Source organism: Orycteropus afer, unplaced genomic scaffold, assembly GCF_000298275.1.
Source record: "Orycteropus afer afer isolate SDZICR_OR568_19922 unplaced genomic scaffold, OryAfe1.0 scaffold00509, whole genome shotgun sequence".
In the NCBI taxonomy this organism is placed as follows: Eukaryota; Metazoa; Chordata; class Mammalia; order Tubulidentata; family Orycteropodidae; genus Orycteropus; species Orycteropus afer.
This window is the reverse complement of record NW_006922096.1, coordinates 752,537-776,918: the sequence shown is the minus strand read 5'-3', so window position 1 is coordinate 776,918 and position 24,382 is coordinate 752,537. Positions and strand designations below refer to the sequence as shown.

General features: G+C 37.3%; 1 protein-coding gene across 1 annotated transcript in view; it reads left to right on the top strand.

Annotated features, from left to right (window-relative positions):
• The window catches only part of ARAP2 (ArfGAP with RhoGAP domain, ankyrin repeat and PH domain 2), a 333,696-nt gene that overhangs the window by 282,941 nt on the left and 26,373 nt on the right, over window positions 1–24,382 (top strand). Inside the window, 1 exon segment of the mRNA XM_007955550.2 lies at window positions 4,890–5,018. Within this exon segment, the coding sequence (XP_007953741.2) occupies window positions 4,890–5,018 (129 nt within the window).

Below are 24,382 nucleotides of genomic sequence, written 5' to 3'. Positions count from 1 at the left end.
GGGGACTAAGCACAAGCCTGCCCGTGCTTACCTAGCTCCCGGAGACCTGGTCCCTCTCGGGAGGGTAACAAGGGAAAGTGTTCAGTGCAGATCAGTGAGTAAGCACAAGCCCGCCTTGTTTCAGTACCTATGCTTAAACTAAAAACTTTATTTTAGGTAACTGTAATTTTTAAAGAAGTAGTTCTTCACCCTGTCATATGTAATATGCCCTTTGCATAATAAATATTTTCTAACATTCCCTTTACTTTTCTGACATAATCTATTTATTTTTTATACAAATGAATAAAATACCCTAATACAGAAATATATCATAGGAAAATATGTACTGCAACATATAAATGCTCAAGCATGCCTAAATAGTCGAAGAGAATGAAAACAGGTTCTTAAACCTGTAGATGCAGTCATTATGGATGTGACAGCTATAAATGCAGAATGATATGATTGTGTGATATTTATAACTCAAAAAGCATTAACAACATTCCCATCATTGTTGAAATACTTTCTTGAAATAGTGACCGACTCTCAGTGAAGTTCTGATTAAGGCAAAGCACCAATGTTATTGGTTTATATGGTTATCAAAATCCTAGAGAAAACAGATACATATTAAAACTATGGAAAATACTTTGAGAACATATCAGTGAAGGGGATTCTAGGCTCAGGTAATTTATAAGTAGGTTTTTCCTCTAAGTTTTGATCTGGTGAAATATTTGTAGCATAGTGCCTAAGGACTTCTACTAACCAGAAGGGGTTAGCGGTTCAAACTCAACAGCTACTTGTAGGAAGGAAGGTTGGAAAGTCTACTTTTGTAGTGATACTGCCTCAGAAACCCAAGGAGGGGTCGCTGTGAGTCAGGTCTGACTCCACAGCAATAGTAACAACAACAACATACTAGATTAAGAACAATTGTTTCTTGATTCCTGGAAGGATGGCAAGCATCTTTGACCCATTGCCACCAATGATAAGGACGACCTGAAACCCACCCTGGGAGATGATATCACCTCTATAGGGAGCTACTCTTCTAAAATGTGCTATAATTTTAATGCTTAAACTGAACTCATCTTCTGTTCATGTATCACCCACACCCTTTAGTTTCTTCCGGGGTGGGAGGTGAGGGAGTTAACTGCTTGTGGGGTCTAATTTAAGTGGGCTTCACTGGGAGGTTTATGAAGCAGTAACTGTCTATATAGCTGTAAGGTTCGGTGTTGGGAGAAAGAAATCAGTCCAGTAGAGTTTTGAAAGAAAGTTTATTAAAGCATCTGCACACAGACAGGCTGAGAGCAAAATGGTGTCAGCCTAGGCTGAGCTCAACAGTGCATCAGCCCCGAGGTGGGGAATTTGGGAGATTTAAGTAGGGGGGCAGGAAGTTTATCAGCAGTTCTGTTGTGGGAGAGCAGACCATGGCTGTCTTGGTAGCAACAGTCAAGATAGTGGATGTTCAGCTGTGTTCTTGGAACTGTAAGCTTCAGTTTTCTTTGTGGTTTTGTCTTTCTTGTGTACCCAGTTCTTAGAACTGAGTTGTGACCACTGTCCTATTATTCAGTTTTGTTTTTGAAGAGAAAAAGTATTAGGATTAAAGCATAAAAATAATATGAGAATTGTAAGTTAAGGCTTTTGTCTACTGATAGCAATATCACAGCAAGACATTTCTTCTTTCTTCTTCATAGCCACTATGATAAGAAGTACTGTGTAAGTTTAATCAAGGTTCTTTCTACTCTTGATTGAGACAGTGTTACTGCCCACTGATTATGTGGACAGGACAGAGACAGACTTACACAACTCTTGGTTTGACACGAAGATTTGAATTGTTGGGGAAGTCATGATTGTATCTAGAAATCCGCTATCACTACTGCCAGAAATTTAAGCATGACAGCTGTTATTTCAGGTGGAAAAGAGATAGCTCTCTATTTATAGAGGGGGGCTACGTTTATTCTGTGAATGAGATTTTCAGCGATTGATAACTTTTACCCAGTTAAATAAAGAACCACCACACTAATCTGTTCTTTTTAAATCATGACCCTGAATTTTTAGCCATAGATAATAGGGAGATGAATTATATTTATTTCTACTATTCCCATTGTACTTAAGTACTCTAGGTACTTAATCTTTCATGACAGATGGTTGTAAACCATCTATCAATAAAACTTGCTTATTTGTAGGAATTTATATTGCAAAACTGTTTGATGATGCCATCGATTTTTCCTACCTCTTGTTGCTTTCTTAAGTATGCAGTAGATTTTGGTGCCATTTCATACTTCTAGCCTTTGGCAATTAATAAATATTCCTTATATTTTCATCTCACTTTTCAGCTGTGCTCTGTATCTAGTGTTTCATACTATGATACTGATGTGAAAAGTATATTCCACATACGTTTTGCAAAGAAAATGAATTATATACCTGTTGATAAGTCTCTTATTTGCTGTGGTATTTTTCATTATACCTAAGAACACTTTAGAGCTACAACTATAGTAGGTACTTATAATACTGGCCCTATTTAACATACTTTTTCTGACATTTGTAAGTTTCATTACCAATTGACGCTTGTAATTAATGTAAGTAAGCTTTTATTTCAATCCAGTGACTGCATTCCGATTAAAAATACCATTCTCATGTTCAAGGCAACTGCAACAGCAGCGTCTACTTATATATAGGATTCTGAAACTATGTTGCCATTATTTCCTTGCCATTGTCCCACTAAGGATAGGGAAGAGAAGGGAAAAGGGGAACTGACACTATTTTTTGCTTCTGTTTGTGTTATCTTGTTCATTCCTCAGAAAATGCCTTGTAAAATTGATACTTTTTAATCCTAAATTACACGTGAGAAAATGTCTTAGATAGAAGAGCATGCCTGCCTAAAATAAAGCTAGTTAGTAATATAGAGTTAAGAGTTTCGGCTTTGAGGTTAGATGACTTGACTTGATTTTACCAAACTATGTGTCTTTTGGCAAGTGCTCACATCTCTGAACTTTTGGTTTATTTATTCATGTGAAATATGAATAATAATTTCTATGGAAAGCTGATGCTGTGAGGATTGAAAGTGATAAGTGATGTCCAACATCCAGCGTATATAATGCCTGGTGCCTAATTGTTATTCATAAATGAGCCACTGCTAATGGAGACAGTAATATCACAAAGCTCTCAAGTAGTAGAACCAAGAATTATATAATACCAGACATAAAGATAGTGCTCATTCTGTAATTATTTTTATGTTGAAATATATTTAATTCTGATCTTAATCTCTATTAATTGAAAGTAATTTTATGAGTTAATAAACAATCAAATATAACTGGGAAATGATGATTTTTGCACAATTATTAGAAAATTAAAATCAAGATTGATATATTGCAAAAAGCTTGTGCTTTGTTTTACAAAGAATTATATTTTGCATGCTAACTTGTCTGCAAATACTTTCTGTCCATTTATGAACTACCAAAGAGATTCATAAGGTATTTTATCCCTCGAAATTTTATTAAGCTTCTATTATGTGCACAACATTATGATCTAAGTGATATAATACTAAGCAAAACAGATTTACCTTTAAGAGATTATGGCTTACTGGCTCCTTTTATTTATTTATTTAAATTAGCATTGTCATAATGAGTGGCTAGTTTCAATAAGCACAGGATGCAGAACTGGCTTCCAGTTTACTGACTAGGGAGCAATGATCTGGTTATTTATACTGACGCAAAAAACTTACTCTTTTTATGGACCTGGAGGTTACTGATGACTTCTAGAATGATAGGGTCATAATAGGAGAGAGCAATATTAAGGAGAGTGTGATGTATTTGGTCTTTTTTACTTGTAATTTCAATACCAATTAAAATGCCATGGGGTTATATATGAGTATGATGCTATAGGCATGTTCTTTTTTGTTTGCCTTTAGCATGACTATTATTACCTAAAAAAGGAAAAGCTTGAGTGCTAAAAGAGGGTGTGAGAGAGCTGAGTTGACATATAGATGGCTATGAAGGAAAGCCGCACCACACCTTTGTGTCAGAGCTGCTTTTCTTGCTTATTCCACTATTCCACTTATGCTATTTTCAGTGCAAAAGTTTGGATTTCTTTTTCCCAGCATACACTTCTGTTGTTACATTTTATTAACTGACTGGCATCTTTTGATCAGTACAGATATTCCTGTGAAGCTTTGATTGTAATTGTAAACCTATTTTTTTTAATTCTATGCTAAGAACTTGTGATGCATCTGAATATACAGATACCTGAAACAAAATGTATATGGCTGACTATTCATCAAGGATAGAAAAAAGGAAATCTCTTTAAGCTGACCTTTAATCTCTTGCTTGTCAGCCTATTATATCAACAGTTAATGTGTAATATTATATTGCCACGTGATGTTTCAGATTGATATTTCTATGAATAGTTAAACATGGATAGACTCAGTACTAGTTTGGAATTACTTTATATATTTCATGTGGAAGTTATGTTTTATAATTTCATATGAATTGACTAGGCAATTATCAGCTATAAGTTGTTCACTAGTATTGGTTAGAAAATATGAGACACTAAGTTTCTTGGGATAAGTAAGCAAAGGGTTAATTTATGCATAACCTAGTACAGAGCAAGATTAATTTTTCTAGTACTTGTAAAGAATGTAGGGTAGAATTAATTCCAAGAATTGATCTCATGGAAAGCATATCTGATTTTCTTTTTTTAATTGTTGAGTAACAAGCAAGTGTACCTACACAGGTTCATTTGTGCAATAAATTTCATTTTATGCTTTATTTCATTCTGGGTGCTAGGGTCTCTATTATTGTGTTGCACAAGCTATAGTTATATGTATTGTAAAGCAGAACTTCTCTAAAGGATTTCTTAAAATAAAAATTGATACCTTAAATTTTTTCTTTTCAATTTGTTTTGGGTTTTATTTTTTGCAGAGCGCCCTCTTCACTACACAGAAAATGTGTTGGAGCAGGTGCTTCAGTGGAGTTCATTAGCTGAACCTGGCTCAGCTTATCTTGTGGTGAAGAAATTCTTAACCGTTGACACAATCAAACACTATAGGGGTAGGTGCCGTTTTCCACATTGCAATGATGGTTGAAAATTCAGGTGGCTAAAGACAATTATTACTGCCCAAGTGGTATTTGCAAATGTAAAAGAAAAAAGTGAGTAACCAAAAGCATAATCTACTAACAAAGTAGAAATTAGAAAATCCTTACTGTTTTAGGAGCTCTGGTGGTGGTGTGCAAAAAGACTACCAAATGCCAGAATGTTCCTGGTATGTAGCCCGGTGAGAACAGTTGGCTAATTTGATGGTTTTAGACAAAATGGTTTGTGTTTTTAAGAATTGTTTGCAGTGCTTATGTGTTTTCCTAATTTTCAGATTGATGATTAACTGTCTTACTGGATTATTTTTATATTTCAAAGTTCCGTAGGCATTGAAGAATATAAGCTATACAAACTGTAAGATTCAGTACTTACTATAATTCTCACTCTTTCTGTGGTGATAATTGGGAAAGCAAAACACAAAATAAAATACTTCCAGTGAAGTTACTTGTCATTCAGCTGGAAGAAGATTCATGTATATGTAAGGTAAAATTAGAAATTAGCTAGCACAAATGAATACCGTAAAACAGTCTCTGAACCTGAATAAGATATCAGAAAATTTTTGTTTTCAAAGTCTTCCATATATCCCTTGTATGGTCGTTAATTGACAGAGTAGAAAAAGATTTCTGCCCTGCCAGCACTGTGAATACCAATCCCCAAAATTAAGGATTCAACTTCTGTAAAATGAAATTTACCACAATTTTTATAATTAATAATAATTTCTCTATTGGTCATGTATTATTAGCTGAGCCCTATACACACCAAAGCTCATTTAGACTCTCTTAATTTTCCTGGGGATTAAATTCTCATTTGAATTTTACATAAGACTAAAGAAAAACTTGAAGACGTTAAGTAGCTTGCCCTAGATCACACAGTTACTAAGTGGTGAATTTGAAAACAGATTGGTCTTATATCTAATTTTAAAAAGGGCAAGAGCATGGTAGAGCTCTTAAATGCTATAAATGTATTTAAGAAGATTAATAGTGACCTAATAGCCATCTAAGAACTCTGGTGGCACAGTAATTTAATAATTCAACTGCTAACCAAAAGGTCAGTGGTTCAAACCAACCAGCTGCTCCATGGGAGAAAGATGAAGCAGTCTGCTTCTATAGAGATTTACAGTCTTGGAAACTCTGTGGGGCAGTTCTCCTCTGTCCTATAGGGTCGCTATAAGTTGGAAATGACTCATTGTTAGTGGGTGAGAATGTTGTTGTTGTTATTTGCCATCGAGTCGGCCCCGACTCATAGCGACCCCTCCTTGGGTTTCCATGGCAGTATCACTACGGAAGTAGGAATGCCCAACCTTCCTTCCGAGGAGTGGCTGGTGGGTTTGAACTGCCAGCCTTCTGGTTAGCAGTGAGAATAGCCATAGTTAATAAGCTCTTAATTAGATCAAAACTAATCTGAGAAATCTCTAATTTCATGATATTTATATTTTTTACCTATATGAAAATATTGTTTATCAAGTGCAAATGATATAACAACCATATCATTTCGTTCTGACTAGCATCTAAGTAAATGGAACAGATGTTGTTCTTCATGCTGAAAAAATTTAGCCTTGCAGACACCATTATTAAATTTATTACCCCTGCATTTGAGGAGGAATAACATCTTCCTCAAACCTTCTTAAGAATCCCATGTTACTAAGGGGTAACATGAAATGTATCCATGGCATAAAACAGCACTCTCAACAAGGGGTAATTCTGTTCCCCAGAGAACATCTGGTAATATCTGGAGGCTTTCTGACTGTCACAGCTGAGTAGTGGAAGAGCCTGTTGTCTAGCAGGTAGAAACTAGGGATGCTGCTAAAATGCACAGGACAGCTCTTCATAACAAAGAATTATCTGGTGCAAAATGCTATAGTGCCTGGGCTGAAACCCCTGATTTAAATCATCTATGAAATCAGTTCTAGTTCTCAATCCTATTCTTTCACTTTAATATTGGAGTGAAAAGAAGTATGGAGCATATGAACCAAGTCCTGTCAACATTTTGAAATACACATGATAGATTCTCATGACTTCTTTTATTTTTACGAAATAAGTCATCTTCTCAGGTAAAATTTGATCTTTGTGGTGAGATTTTTTTTTTTTCTTTCCCCTTAATAATGCTCTCAAATGTTTCTGATTGTCCACATTGTAAAATGTTTGAAATCTGCAGTCAAGGCATACTGTCTTAGATGTTGTTTGAATGTTAGTAGCCTGGTTATCTAACTAAAAACAGATAAGGATCAGATCATAAAAACCAGTGATAAAAATATTTTGTCCAAGGGGGTAGGGAAGGCAGGAACCCAAAACAAAACCAAAACTCACTGCCATGGAGTCGGGTTTGACTCATAGCGACCCGTCCTTCAGTTCTGAGGCAGTATGTCCACGGAAATCGATTGCCCAACCTTCCTTCCGAGGAGTGGCTGATGGGTTTGAACCTCCAGCCTTCTGTTTAACAGAAGGCACTACACCACCAGAGCACTATTAAATCATTAAATGCTATTGATCTTAGGAAGAACATAATCAGCAGTGTACACAGTGAGCTGGCTTAGATTAATCACTTCTGGATAAAATCTTTATATTGTTTAAGAGCAAGAGAAAATAGTATCATGCCAAATAGTACATTGACTCTGCCTACAATGGGTTAGAAAGGTTGGATATTATAATGATGTCTCGCATATCCGTAAGTATCTTCTTTCTGGGGATAAGAGAGAGTCTTTCTCTTGTGAAAGCATAACATCTCTTTAAGACCTAGACAAATCATCTTGCATGAGAACTTGAGAGCCCAAATTGTGGAAAGAATGCTGGCAGGCTTATTATTTTCAGGGATTCCGATGAAATACTTACTAGAGGAACAATTTCAGCAAACTTTACCTCCTGCACACCTTAAACAGGTCAGAAGCTGCGAAACATATCCCTGCCTCTGAACTATCCCTGCCTCATTTTGACAAACCAGTATGCAACTTGTTAGTGTAGCCATAGTTCTTCAGGAAGTTAGGTTTCATTGCACAGAGTAAGGTCTTAGAGTAATACCATAAGCAGATGGATTCACTAGACCATTTCATGGGAGCTCTGGTGACATAATGCCTAAGGCATTTGACTACTAACAGAAGCCTGGCAGTTCAAACCCACCAGCCACTTCTTGGAAGGAAAATTGGGCAATCTACTTCTGTAGAGTTACTGCCTCAGAAACCCAAGGAGGGGTCACTGTGAGTCGAATCGACTTGACAACATGAGTTTGGTTTTGTTTTGTTTTGGTAGACCATTTCATGTTAGTAGTTATGCATTTCTGCTCAAGTATAGCAGTAATTGTTTTAAATGTTTTAAAACACGTTTTCAGCCCATAAAATTTTTATAAATGTTTTTAGTTAGAGCTTGATTTATACCTGATTGTCAAAGCAAAATATCTTTTCATTATGGTTGGTCTACATGTACTTAAATTTAGGATTGTCATTTTCAAGAAGCTTAGCCAGTTTTCATTTGTTTGTTTTGTTTTAATCAATTTATTTTTCCTATAGTTGTATCTAGCAGCAACTTGGAGCTTATAAATACCTCTTATGGGGTGCACTTTGTGATAGATTATAGGTTGGTTAGATATTCAGACTACTTTGTCTCTGTCTTGGCAAATGTCTCCTAAATCAATCACAGTGACCACCAACTCAGAATTATTGCTCCATTCATTATATCCACTACACTGTAGAATTGGGATCTAAAAGGAGAATAATGAAAGTAAATCAAATGTGATTTCTCTGACAATTTGTTAGCACAGAAACTGGAATCATTTCAGAAACACTTATTGCTCTTCATAGCAGAAAGAGAACAATGTTAAAAATTTCTTTTCCTTTCTTAAGATTTTCTTATTCTCAACTGGCAGGCAAGCTGGAAAACAGCGGAGCTTAAAAATGAGAGTAATTGTTTGCAACTACTTTTCCTGTCACTAACAAGTAGCTAACATGGTACCATTTTCTTTAAATCCTAAAGTACCTCCACCACAACCTGTGACGCTGCTCTCTGTACTTGGTATCTAGATATCACAGATACTCCTGCCTATCTCCCTCTCTCCCTCCATCCATCTATCTGCCTGCTTACCTACCTACTTCCCAACCTATACACACATACATACGTGTATATGAAAATATATGTGTATGTATATTTATAGTTATATGTGTTGTTATTGGTAGCTGCTGTCAAGTCAACTCTGACTCATGGCTATATTATGTACAAATGGACAAAACACTGCCCAGCCTTGGGTCATCTTCACAATCACCAGCATGTTTAGTCCGTATGACTATTGTGCAAATCCACTTCACCAAGGGTTTCTCACACCCTCTTTGGCTCTCTGCTTCACCAAACGTGATGTCTTCTTTTAGCAATTTTTCCCTCCTAATGAGGTGTCCAGGAGCTCTGATACTGTAGTGCTTAAGGCATTTGACTACTAACCAGAAGGCTGGTGGTTCAAACCCAGCAGCCACTTCTCAGAAGGAAGGTTGGGCAATCTACTTCCATAGTGATACCACCTTGGAAACCCAAGGAGAGCTCACTATGAGCAGGATCCGACTCCAAGGCAGTGAGTTTATTTATTTATTTTTTGGAATGATGTGTCCAAGGCAAGAAAGTCAGATAGTGTTCTATTGGGCTCTATGACATTTTCACTGGCCAATTGTGGTGATACAGTGATTAAGACATTTTGCTACTATCTAGAAGATTGGTGGTTCAAATTCAACAGCTGCTCTATGGAATAAAGATGAGACAGTCTGCTTTCATAAAGATTTATAACCTTGGAAACCCCTGTGGGGCAGTTCTACTCTGTGCTATAGGGTCGCGATGAATTGGTATCAACTCCATAAAAGTGTTGTTTTGGCCAGATTGCCTGGCCTTTCTTCCTTGTCTGTGTTAGTCTGTAAGCTCTGCTGAAACCTATCTATCATGAGTGATCCTGTTGACATTTGAAATACCAGTGTCATAGCTTCCAGCATCATAGCAACATCCAAGCCACCACAGTATGACAGACTGACAGATGGGTAATGATACACACACACACACCACACCACACACACTACACACACACATATACACATACATACACAGATACATGATTGTTTTCATTAATTGATAGTTTTTTCTGGTTTATGGAACAAACTTTAAGCATACAGTGTTTTTCTTTGGTGGTGTATTTTCACCATTGTCTTGCAAAATCAAAATTTCATTAAATAATAAGTCTGTTGCAATAGTTTAGGGCTTTTCTTGTCCTCATGTTTTTCACTTTATGTGAACAGTTTAAAACAGATATCACAAGTAGGAAAAGATTTTAGAAGCATTCATACTTAATTTCTGCTCCTTCATTTAAATTGTTTTATAGAAATATATGAGGATAAATGGATTTTCATTTGCCTCTAATTAAAAATCAATTATGTGTCTTCAAAAGCAGCATTTTAATTATTAGAAACATTTCGCACCACTGCCATTATTCTAATGAGAAGTTAGCTAACTTGAGAAGACAGATATGGCCCTCCAATTTCTTTTCTACTCCAAGGACTTTGGCTGAGATATTGAGACAGAAAGAATAGAACTTCCTTTAAGTTGCCATCTAGACTTTGTCATAGGTAATCTTACTATATCTTTTATATTGACTTAAGTTTCAGCATTTCTCCTGAAAGTAAACCATAAACTTATAGCTTCTGTAAGGCTCCAAAATAAATTATGTCACTGAATGATATGTTCAGCACTGAACTTCTTTAAAATTACCCCCATAGTATGTGATACATGAGTTTGAGTCTTAATGATCTCAGTGGGGAAGGGAATACTTTCAAGATATAAAATGTAATGCAAATCCCTATGGGTTCTAAATTTAGATTGGTATAGATGACAGATGCTTTGGAATTAAATTTGCATTAGAATAGAGTAGTTCAAAATGCAACTGCTTCTGGCAAATTCAGACCTGGAAAGCAGAGGCATTCACTGTAAACTGACTTATGAAGAAGAGAAAAATTTCAGCAAGAATGATTATGAGTCGATAAATCATGGTTTAGGTGAAATAATTTACATTCCAATACCTATCGGTTTTTTTTTTTTTTAATCTGAAGATGTGTAGGAGATTGAAGATTGGAACTAGCCTACTTTAAGTGGAAATATTTTTCTTGGATATTGATGATAGTCCTTGATACTTACTATGAGGATGAGTGTCCTGATTTCTTCTAATAGTGCTGTAAGGAGAATATCAGTTGGTGAGTGTTTATTAGCTCCCTGTTTCATGGAAGAATCTACTTCAGAAAATATAAGTAACCATAAAGCATAGTTTTTACCTACAAGGAACAGAAAATCTAATGTATGAAGCCTATTTAAATATAAAACCACACACACATCAGGCATTAAGTGATTACTCTAGGATGTTTTTGGAGAACTTTTAAGCACTGGAGAGTAGTTCAACTAGGTGATAATTGACAGCTCTTCCAATGTTGAATGCCTCCTGTTCAAGGAAGTATCATTACTTACTTAATTTCTCTTGTATTTTGTTCTGGTTACCTAGTGCCACTCTGACAGGAATATACCACAAATGGGATGGTCTTCTTTACTAATTACTGCTGCCCAGCCACTCAACGAGGCCTAGCCAAGTTGACACACAAACTTAATCACCGCAATCCCACCCCTTGTCAGCTCGGCACCTGTACAGATCTCTTCACTGGGTGACTGCGCTCCCCTAGTTCCTGAGTGGTGACCTCACCCTCTTGGCCTGGCGGGCCCTGTTCCTCTCCCTCGTGGGCATGGCAGCCCTGTCCCCTCACTCTTGGGCAGTGGCTATGGCTCCATACCACTGGCTCACATGAACAAGCAGCCCCACACTCCAGAACCAAGTTGGGGTAGGTCTGGCTCTGAAACCTAGGGGGCTGTGGTGGTTCTACCCTTGAGGCTGAGGCAGCTCTGCTTCCTGTTTCCTTGGTTTCTCTGCTTTTGCCGATTAATGCCAAAGGCAACCTACTCTGCAGGAAATCTTCCTGCCCTAAAAGCACTCAGCTTTTTTGCTCCGTGGGCTGGCAAACCTGCTATCCCCTTTCAAGCTGTTCTTTTCTATGCCCAAAGGCAACCCAGGACACGAGGAAGCCACCTACCCAATGGCACCTGGCTTTTTCCTCCATGGGCTAGTAAGGCTGTTGCTGTTTAATTCTGGTCTCTGGGCTCTGCTCGTGCTGTCTCTCATGCCATATGCCGGGGTCTCCCTGCCAAGGTCTCAGGTCAAGGATGCACTCTTGTTTCGACATTTTAGGTATGTATCAGAGCAGGACCCCACTCTTGGTACCATATTCTGCTGTGGTTACCTAGTGCCACTCTGACAGGAACATATCACAATTGGGATGGCCTTAGCAAACAGGAGTTTATTCTGTCATGCTTTGGAGGCTTTAAGTCCAAGTTCAAAGTACCAGGCTGTAGGGGCTGTGTGAAAGCCCCTCAACCTTGGGCTTCAGCTCTGCCTCTTGCCCCTGGTCCACTGAAGCTAAAAACATCTCTTCACTCAGGCAGCTACTAGCTTCTGAGGCTAACAAGCCCAAGATCAACAAATAAAGTGGCACAGTCCCGATGTTACCAAACCACACGGCAGGCCATTAATTCAAGTCCATTGTAAGTCCCAATGTCGGCAGAGCATGGTAGGCTGCTGAACAATTACATGGCTACATTCAGGGTCCAAGCCTGCCAAAGCTGTTTCTTATATACGGGAAGCAGACTACATACCCAAAGCAACTACTCAGCTGCTCCAATAGATTCCACCATTGAGTTAATTACCAATCTCACCATGGGGAATAACTACATTCAGCTGCCCAGCCACTCAACCAGGCCTAGCCAAGTTGACACACAAACTTAACCACCACATATATGTTGTTTTCCTATCAGAAAGCTTTATCTTACTCATTCTATTCACTAAAAGTTGTTGTTATGTGCCGTTGAGTTGGACCCAACTCATAGCAACCACTCCTTGGGTTTCTGAGGCAGTATCACTATGGATGTAGATTGCCCCATCTTCCTTCCGAGGAGTGGCCTTCTGGTTAGCCATCAAGTGCCTTAGGCACTATGCTACCAGTGCTGGTGTTAAAGTTAAATGAATCAATGAAGTATTTTATAACAGAGAAAGTGCTGACAAAAAGTTAAGAGGATTGCATACTCATCTCTATCTAGGTTGTTAGTTGGCCATCAAGTCTATTTCCACTTATGGTGGCCCTGTATATGCAAAGTAGAATGACTCCATCCATAGGGATTTCAAGGCTGTGAATTTTAGGAAGCAGATTGTGGTGGTTAAATTTGTGTCACCTTCGCTAGGCCTGGTTGAGTGGCTGGGCAGCAGGAGATGAGACTGGTAATCAGCTCCATGGTGGGATCTACCACAAGCAACTGAGTAATGTTTTTGGGATGTGGTCTGCTTCCTGAATATAAGGACAAGCCTTGTGGGTAGTCTGTAGCATATGGCACACTTGGACCCTGCATGTAGCCATGTTGCTGTTCAACAGCCTGCCATGTTCTGCCAACCTTGGGCCTTTCAATGGACTTGAATTAATGGCCTGACATGTGGTTTAGTAACATCAGGGCTGTGCCATTTTATTTGTTGACCTTGGGCTTGTTAGCTTCAGCAGCCAGTAGCTGCGTGAGTGAAGAGATGCCTCTAGCTCCAGTGGGCCAGGAGCAAGAGGCAGAGCTGAAGCCCAAGGTTGAGGAACTTTCACCCAGCCCCTAGAGCCTGGCACTTTGAACTTGGACTTAAAGCCTCCAAAGCATGAAAGAATAAACTCCTGTTTGTTCAGCCATCCCATTTGTGGTATATTTCCTCTCAGAATGGCACTCAGTATCCAGAACACAGATCTCCAGCATTGTCTTCCAAAGCACCTCTGGGAGGATTCAAGCCACCAATTTGGGGCAAGCAGTCATCAGTAAGTGCTTGGCTGCTAACCAGAAGGTCAGTGGTTTGAACCTATCAGACATTCTACAGGAGAAAGATGTAGTAATCTGCTTCCTTAAAGATTTACAGCTTTGAAAATTCTGTGGAGCAGTTCTGCTCTCCCTGCAGGATCATTATGAGGTGGAATTGACTCGAGGGCAGTGGGTTTGTGTGGTGTAGTAAATTACATAGTGTGGCTTTTCTAGCCATAAGTCTTTGTAAATTCCATGGTGGAATTTGCTGTAAGCAATTGAGTAGCTCCTGATTGTTAAAGTTATTCACCTGGGGTATTTCTGTTAGGAGCAGCATGAAGTAATTTTCTGGGACGTTCACTCTCTCTCAGATGTGTGGAACTCTGATGTTGGGATTGGTTAGTTTGTCACTCTTCCAGCCTCGAAAGGAGCCCTCAGGGAGGCAGAAGAAATCTCTTACTGCCAGCTGAGATGCGAGAGACCTACATTGCTGAGAAAGAGATGTTAGAGATATGCATTGCTGAGAGAGACGAGAGACATGCACTGCTGAGAGAGACACTGAGAGACACACACCACTGAGAGAGAGAAAGAGAGAGACACCGAGAGACATGCACTGCTGGGAGAAGGACTGAGAGAAACTGTTGGCTGAGAGACTCTGGGCTGAGAGAGACTGGGCATGTTCCTGAACTTGAATTGTAGCCTGTTGCTTCCCTAATCAACTCCATAACCTGTGAGTTCTGTGTGGCCATTGCAGCAAATTATTGAACCTAGCAGAGGGTGGGTGGGTACTTATGGAGGAGCAGTTGGTGTCAGGGTTTTTGAAGGGGCTGGAGGGAGACAACATGTCATGTCAGGAACAGGCTTTGGGCTACTGATGGTGATTCTGTTTTCCTCTTGTAAGGTTACAGGAGGTCAGAAGATTCAGCCTTCTTGCCCCTTTGGCAGTTTGGTTTTGGGATTTTAGTCTAATGCTTAATGATTTGTGCCACTCAGGGACCTATATAAGTAGAGAAGGCTTTCCAAAGGAAATAGCATTGCATCTTTACCATGAAAGCTGTGTATACTTCTTGGTCTTGGTTTGTATGCTTCCATGGATTATAACTGAGGCATTAAGGTAAGGAAAATAGAAGATGTTGCTATTTGGAAATGAATACTAATCACACAAGCTAATAGTTAATGATTCACCATTGTTTCTTTGACACAAGTAGCATAAAGGAAAACAGATCAGAAGCAGTCCTAATTTGGCCTATACAAAGGGATACTGCCTGGTTTAAAGTCAGGAAAGATGTATCAGGGTTGGATCCTTTCACCATATGTATTCATTCTGTATACTGAGGACATAATCTGAAAATCTGGACTATATGAAGAAGAATGCTGCATCAGCATGGGAGGAAAACTCGTTACAGCCTGTGATACACAGATGACACCACCTTGCTTGCTGAAAGTGAAAATGAGTTAAAACACTTACTGATGAAGATCAAAGACTACACCCTTCAGTGTGGATTACACCTTAACATAAAGAAAAGATAAACCCTCACAACTAGACCAATAAGCAACAACATGATAAAGAAAATAGTGAATTTGTCAAGGATTTCATTTTATTTGGATCCACACTCAGTGCCCATGGAAGCAGCAGCCAAGAACTCCAATGATTTATTGCATTGGGCTTATCTGCTACAAAAGATCTCTTTCAAGTGTTAAAGAGCAGAGATACCATTTTGAAGACTAAGGTGTACCTGACCCAAGCCAAACTATTTTCAGTACTGTCATATGCAAGGACAATGCGTAAGGAAGACCAAAGAAGAGTTGATGCCTTTGAGTTGTAGTGTTGGTGAGAATATTGAGTATACCTTGGACTGCTAGAAGAACAAACAAATCTGTACTGAGGAAATGCAGCTGGAATGCTCCTTAGAAGCAAGAATGACCCGACTTTGCTCTCATACTTTGCTCATGTTGTCAGAATGGACCACTTCCAGGAGAAGGAAATCATGCTGGGTAAACTAGAGGGTAAGTGAAAAAGAGGATGACCCTCAACGACATGGACTGACAGAGTGGCTGCAGGGAGGGGCTCAAGCATAGCAGTGATTGTGAGGATGGGGCAGGTCTGGGCAGTTACTGTTTTACGTAGGATCACTGAGTTGGAATTGACTCAGTGGCACCTAACAACAATAAATAGATTACTTTCAGGCAGCTATTGTGCCTATTTGGTTTCTACTAAGTTGTAAATTAAATTTTATTGCAGTGCATTTTGAATATGGTGTATAATTATATCAGTAATTCTACTACCTCGAAAGTATAAAGAATACATGTGTTACGAAGAAATATTCTTGACCATTAGCCATTAGAGAGATGCAAATCAAAGCAACAATGAGATACCATCTCACCCCAGTACTGATACCATAGTTCAACAAAATATAACAAATGCTAGTGAGGACTCTGATACATTGCTGGTGAGACAGCAAACGATACAACCACTATGGAAATCAGTATGACGATTCCTTAGAAAGCTGAAAATAGAAATAACATTTTATCCAGCAATCCCCTTACTAAGTGTATATCCTAAAGAAGTGAGAGCCAGGACATGAATAGATATATGCATATCCATGTTCATTACAGCACTGTTGATAATAGCAAAGAGATGGAAACAACCTAAGTGCCCCTCAACCAAGGAATGGATAAACAAACTGGTACATACATGCAATGGAATACTATGCAACCCAAAAAAATAATGTAGAATCTACAAAACACTACATAATATGGATGAACTTGGAGGACATTATGCTGAGTGAAATAAGTTAATTACAGAAGGACAAATATTGTATTAGTCAACTACTGTAAAAGTAGTTTAATGCAATATTTATTATTGCAGGGAAGTTTTATATATGGAAGGAAACTTTCTTTATTCATTACCGGGGAGGGGAGGGATAATTTTTAGATAGGTAATATCTATAAATATAGATATAGATACACAGACATACACACACCAAAGATGATTAGTGGTTACCAGAGGTAGGATGGAGTGAGCTTTTGTTTGCGGGGCACTGAGTTTATTCTAATAACGTTGGAATATTTTGGAAAAGGATAGCAATAATGGCGTGATATGAAAAATATTATCAATATCCCTGAGCTGCAAATGTAGTTATGTTGGTGAATGTCTTGGTGTGTATGTTTTCACCACAATAAAAGTAAAAAAATAAATAAAAATAAAAATAAAAACATACATGTGTTCTGTACAATCAATACCAAACAAAGGAAAGTAGACATATTTTGGAATTTGGAAGAACTTTTTAGATATTAGGGTATGAGTTTTGCCAGATTTCATTTGGTTTTGATATATTTTCAAGAGATTGTCTCACATGGAAGCTGCTTATTTTTGCCCTTTAGCACTTAGAATACATGAGAAGAGGTGGAACTTAGAATAAGAATTATTTTGCATGGTTTTCTGGCCTGAAAAAACAGTCTTTTCCAGCCAAAGGAGAAAAGTGACATATATACATCATAGAAAAAATAGACGCATTTGTTTCATGTTCCCTTGTCACTGCATATCATAACAATAAGAGATGACAGTACTTGAGAGTCACTGTGCACTTTTTGTGTGCCAGATGCTGTCCTAGATGGTATTCTGTTCTATGATATTTTATTCATCATCTCTTTTGATCTGTGTAGTGTTTTTAGATGTTTATTAAGGAGCTCTGATGGTGTAATGGTTAAGGCATTTGACTGCTAACCTAAAGGTCGGTGGTTTGAATCCACTAGCCACTCTGAGGAAGAAGGTTGAGACAGTGTGTTTCTGTAAAGATTTACAGCCTTGGAAACTCAATGGGAGTCATTAAGAGTTGGAATTGACTTGATGGCAGTGATTGTTTTTAGGAGATATTTACTAACACTTACTAGCTATTTAACAAATGGAGAAACTAGGGCCCAGAGGCATTACGTAGCTCCCTCCCGATAACCTGCTGGAAAGTAGATGGAAGGTAGAGGAGCAGACGTTAGAGCCGAGATTGCTTCAAATCTAGATTGTATGTTGTTGCTGTTGTTATGTGCTGTCAAGTATACACTGTCCTAAAACACATACTATACTGCAATCAAGCATAAATCAGATGTTAAGTTTTTAGAAATTTATAAGTCTGTAAATCCTCAGCCTTTTAGACGGGTAGCTCTGTGTGTATTGTTTTCTATAGACTGCATTGTGCAGAAAATTACATCGGTCCCCCATTAATTAAACAAACACATTCTGTTTTGTGTGTGCCAAGCACGGTCCTAAGGATTTTATGTTCAAATCCATGAGGTAAGTTCTGCCATGTATACAACAATTTCATAGTTGAGTACATAGAGGTTTAATGATTACTGTCCAAAGGCTAGGAGGTGACTAGCTCCAAAGTTGGGTTTTAGTTGTGGTGCTGTCAGTTCTCACATAAATTAGAGATGGAAGAACCAAACAAACACTGTTTTAAAAAGCAAATGTGAAATTATTATGTATTAACAACTAATGTATGAAAGAAATATGCCTTGTTCGTATTGAGGGCTAAATTCTATCTTGGACACCACCAGAGTTTTTAGTGTAGAAGCGTAATAACAAATACAAACTGGAGTAATTGGATGAGTCCTCTCTTCTTTTTCCTCCCCTCACCTCTCCTGGAGATCAGTCATTTTATTTGAATTAGGAACCATTGAAGGATTCTTGGTGGTACAATGGTTAAAGCACTCAGTTGCTAGCCAAAAGGTCTGTACTTTGAACTCGCCCGCTACTTCTGTAGCAATGTGCTTCTATAAAGATTGCAGCCTAGGAAAGTCTGTGGGGCATTTCTGTCCTGTCCTGTAGGATCACCGTGAGTCGACATTGGCTTGAAGATACACAACAACAGTTAGGAGTTACTTTTGCATAAGAACTTGAGTATTCAAAATGGTCTGGAATAACTTTTTTGTTTGTTTTTGTTATTTGTTTCATTGTCCTGTTAACATAGGTAATATATGTGTTCCATTGAAATAGATTTGTCTATTCTGTTTTTGTGTCATATATTCCAATTTTTAAGAACTTTTCTAATTAATATGATGTCAGAATTCAATACAACTAAGAATACCAGTTTGTTTTCTTAACCACAGTTTTAAATCTAAAGACCCTTTAGTGAACTTCCACCAGCCTCCCTCCTCCTCACAACCACCAAAAGGGGAGAGGCTTTTAATGATTCAACAGAAGGAACAAAAGACAAAAATGTAGTAAATGAAATAGTGACTTTTAAGGTACATCCCAGGATCCTTCTCTTAGGGAATTAAGTGCTCCAGGGAGTACATTAAATCAATAGACCCGTTAGGCTGGAAAAAAAAAAAAAAAAATTACTTGGTTTTCCCAAGTCTCTTACTTAATAGCTTCCTTTAGCACATTAATTATGTGCAATAGCTGATTTTGTGGTGGTTTTTCTGGGTTGTTATTTTTTCTCCCACTCCACATTGAAAGCAAGTATATATGCTGTGTCCTTTTTATTTGTTTGGTTTGGTTTACTTTTTCTTTTTTTTTTTTTAATAAAAGAAACTATGAATAGTAACTTATGTAACGCATGCCAAGGGTTTATATCACAGACCTGATATATGAAATCAAACTTGTTATTTAGGTCAGAGGGATCTGATAAATATTGAATGATTGTATAACAAGTTCCATTTCATTTTGACAACTTCCAATGAAATGGAACACATAAAATTCTATATCCTAAGCATTAGTCAGCTGATATGGACTGGTACTGGCCATTGTGAATTGGACAATCATATGATCTACTATGCTGGGAATGACAAAGAATAATGGTATAGTATTCATCACCAAAAAGAACATTTCAAAATCTATCCTGAAGTACAGTTCTGTTAGTAATAGGGTAATATTCACAGGCCTACAAGGAAGACTAGTTAACATTACTATTCTTCACATTTACACACCAACCATGAAAGCCAAAGATCAGGAAACTGAAGATGTTTACCAACTTCTCAAGTCTGAAATCGACCAGACATTCAATCAGGATGTATTGATAATTACTAGTGATTGGAATGAGAAAGTTGGGAACAAAGAAGCAGCTTTGGTAGTTGAAAAATATGTGCTTGATGACAGAAATGATGCCAGAGATCACATCATAGAATTTTTCATGACTAACAACTTACTCATTGCAAATACCTTCTTTAAACAGCATAAACAGTGAGTATAAACATGGACAATACCAGATGGAACACACAGGAACAAAAACAACTACATCTGTGGAAAGAGATAATGGAGAAGTTCAGTATCATCCGTCAAAACAAGGCCAGAGGCCAAATGGGAAACAGAACATCAATTACTCATATGCAAGTTTAAGTTGAAGCTGAAAGAAAATGAAAATAAGTTCACAAGAGCCAAAATATGACCTTGAGTATATACCACCTGAATTTAGAGAACATCTGAAGAATAGATTTGAAACACTGAAAGGTGACCAAAGACCAGAAAAGTTGTGGAATGACATCAAGAACATCATAAATGAAGAAAGAAAAAGGTCTTTAGAAAAAAAGGAAAGGAAGAAAACACCAGAATGGATGTCAGAAGAGTCTCTGAAACTTGCTTTGAACGGAGAGTAGCTAAAGTGAACAGAAGAAATGATGAAGTAAAAGAGCTGAACAGAGATTCCAAAGGACAGCTTGAGAGGACAGAGTTAAGTATGGAAATGAAATGTGCAGAGACCTGGAATTGGAAAATCAAAGGGGAAGAACATGCTAAACATTTTTCCTGCTGAAAGAACTGAAGGGAAAAAAAAAAAACAAGCATCAAGTTGTGATACTGAAGAATACTTTGGGGGAGAGAAAAACTGAGCAATTCAGAAAGCATCAAAAAAAAAAAAAAATGGAAGGCATACAGAAAGTCACTGTACCAAAAAGAATTGGTCGATGCTCAACCGTTTCATGAGGTAGCATATGATTAATAACCAATGGTATTGAAGGAAGAAGTCAAAGCTGCACTGAAAGAATTGGTGAAAAACAAGGCTCCAGAAATTGAAGGAATGCTAATATGTTTCAGCAAACATATGTAGAATTGGAGGAGCTCACTCATTTATTTTGAGGAATTTGGAAAACAGATACTTGGCCAACTGATTGGAAGAGTTCCATATTTCTTCCTATTCCATGGAAAAGTGATCCAAGAGAATGCAGAAATTATTGAACCATATCATTAGTATCACATGCATGTCAAATTTTGCTGAAGATAATTCAAAAATGGTGGCAGTAGTGTACTGATAAGAAACTGCCAGAACTTCAAGCTGGATTCAGAAGAGGATATTGAATGAGCTATGTCATTGCTGATGTCAGATGGATCTTGGCTGACAGCAAACAATACCAGAAAGATGTGGACCTGTGCTTTACTGATTCTGCAAAGGCATGTGATGGTGTTCTGCTGTTGTCAGGTGCCATCAAGTTAATTCTGACTCGTAGTGACCCTATGTACATGTGTCCAACAGAACAAAACACTGCCCAGGCCTGTGCCATCTTCACAATACTTAATGTGCTTACTTAATAGCTTAAGTAATGTGCTATTAAGTAAGCTCCTAAGCTTCATAGCTTCCTTTAGCACATTAATTATGTGCAATAGCTGATTTTATGGTGGTTTTTCTGGGTGGTTATTTTTTTTCCCACTCCAAATTGAAAGCAAGTATACATGCTGTGTCCTTTTTTTGTTTGTTTGTTTGGTTGGTTGGTTGGTTTGGTTTACTTTTCCTTTTTTTTTTTTAATAAAAGAAACTATGAATAGTATGTTATGTAACCCATGCCAAGTTTGACTTTTAGAATGGTCAGTGTGTTATGGACGAGTAAGTGGAGAACAAGGTTTCAGAGGAGAGAGGCAGGGGTTCTGGCTAGAATCTCAAGAGTTGTGAAACAGAGACTCCAGTGCAAAGATCTAAATTGCAAGCATCTGAACTCCAGCTCACAAAGGACGTTCAGGTTATGAAATTTACATACTGACAAACTGAACTCTAGAAATCAAACCTAGGCAGAGTCAGGACAGCAGGTATGGTGGAGGCAGCTGGCATGAATTTTATACTGAAGTAAATTCTTCTGGAGTAAGAGATCCTAATGAACTTTCTACCCAGGATGAGGGTCAAGGAAGTAAACAGTATGAGTGAAATATCGCAAAGGCAGGCGTCAAGCCATGCTTCAGCTACTGGAAGAATAAATTACCAGAATGTGTGTAAGTCCCCCTCCCTGTTCCCCAGTGCTTGTAGTTTTCTTTTGTCCCTTAATTGGTAAATGAGTTTCTTCTTAATTTAACATTCTGAACTAGACACATTTAGTTGTGAGAGCTTTTAGAAAGTCTTTTAAATCTTCAGTATGTAGCAGAGCTTAATATTTTGAAGTTCTTTGTACTTTTCCCTCCTCCTTAACATATGTTCCTGTCCAAGCCTTCATTCTAAGTTCTTTAACTATATATACTCTAGGATTTAGGTATTATGCTCAACTGCAATAATTGTGAAAATGAATTTTAACATATATATACCAATAAATTGAAATAATTTTTTTTTTTAATAATTATGCTAAGCTTTTTGAAGGAGCTTTGGTGGCATCATCGTTAAAGCAGTTTGCTGCTGATCAGAAGATTGGAGGTTCTAACCCACCAGCCACTCTGTAGGAGAAAGATGAGGGAGGGAGTCTGCTTCTCTAAGTATTTGCAAACTTGGAAATGCTATGGGACAGTTCTACTCTGTCCTAAAGGATCACTATGGGTTGGAATCAACTAGATGCTGGCAGTGAGGCTTTTTTGTTTGTTTATTTTTCTTTTTGTCCTATGAATTATTAGGCTCTGAACTTATAAATATTTTTTATTGATGGAATTTGAAGGATTTTGCTAATGTGAACAAAAAGCTAAAGAAAAATAGTTGAAATGTATAGAAGGAATTTTTCTGAATTATGAAATATTCAATATTTGTGGCTCATATCTTGATTATAATTTAATTCTCTTTAAATTGCTTTGTTTCTAGAACAGAAGTATTACAATTTTTTTTTTTTTTTTTTTTTTTTACTTTCCTCTTCTAAACCAACTGAATCACTAAGCACATCAAGTGTATCATGGTGTAAACGATTACTGTTTTAATCTATGTTTAATTTTGCCTTTAACATGCACTACAAGTGCATAGACCATTCTTGTCTTGTTTGTTGTATATTCCTAGAATCTAGTGCATAGATCCTCAATTAATACTTAATGAAGAAATGAATGAATATGTGTTTCACTGGATCCTACTTTATATTGTTTATTTCCTCTTGATATTCTAATTGCAGTAAAATTGACCTTTCAAGTCTTTTAGTTGGAAAATTATTATTTTACTTTAGTTACAAGGTACTTGGCAATGAAATATTGTTTCAGATATTTTTCTGTGGAATTAACTATCAGAGATTGAACCGAGAAGATAAATTTTCATAATATGTTTTTCATAATTACTTTAAAGTCACAAAAATAACTAGAAAGAACCAATTAGTATGAAAGTGTGGTAAAACCTATTTTGTTTGTGGCCAGTTTGCATATCATGAATATTAATTGCATTTGCTTGTTCTTGTTTATTTCTGGTTATGATCAATGTGAAGTGATTAATCCTAGGGAATTTTGTTTCCACACTCATATTTGAGTTATGAAGAACTTTCTTGTTTTTTTTTTTTTTTTGCTCTTGTTTTCTTATGATATGTATAGTCATAAATATTTGTTATTATTTATTATATAAATAAATGATTTCCCCAAAAAAATTAACCAAGGGATTATGTTTATAACAAGGGTTCTGCTTTCTAAATTCTTTTAAGTGGCTGTTTTATATCTTTCAGAAACTATAACTGCATATGTATAATTGTGTCACCTAAAAATTTCACCAAGAAATTGATCACAGGCCTAATCTTGGTATAGTGCTCAGCCATATGTTTTTTGTGTATATTATCCAATATAATCACCTCAGCAGTAGTACAGATTATTGTTTCATAGGAGAAGCAGAGCCTGACACCTTAATGACAATATCATAGCTAGTTGACTTCAGATTCCTTTTTCTTTCAACTGTTCTTCACTTCTCAAAGGCAGTTAATTAGGCAGTCGAATACCTACTCTGGATATTGGAAGACAGTTTTAGACTGGAGATATAAATTGGTAAAGTCATACATGATGAAATTCAATACAAATTTGTTCTCTCCAAAAAGTGTTTTTTAATAGAATTATCAAACTGATTTGTAAGGAGGGGACATACATATAGTATTGCAGATGAAATATAGTAGTCAGATGCTCAGTCTTAGCAATTTTGCCTTTCTTACCTTTTTCTGATTTGAATTTATAAGATTTACTCAAATGCATTAAGAATGGCTGGTTTCCTGTGTCAGAATCATATACACACACACACACACACACACACACACACACACACACATATAGGAGCTCTGGTAGCATAGTGCCTAAGGCACTTGACTGCTAACCAGAA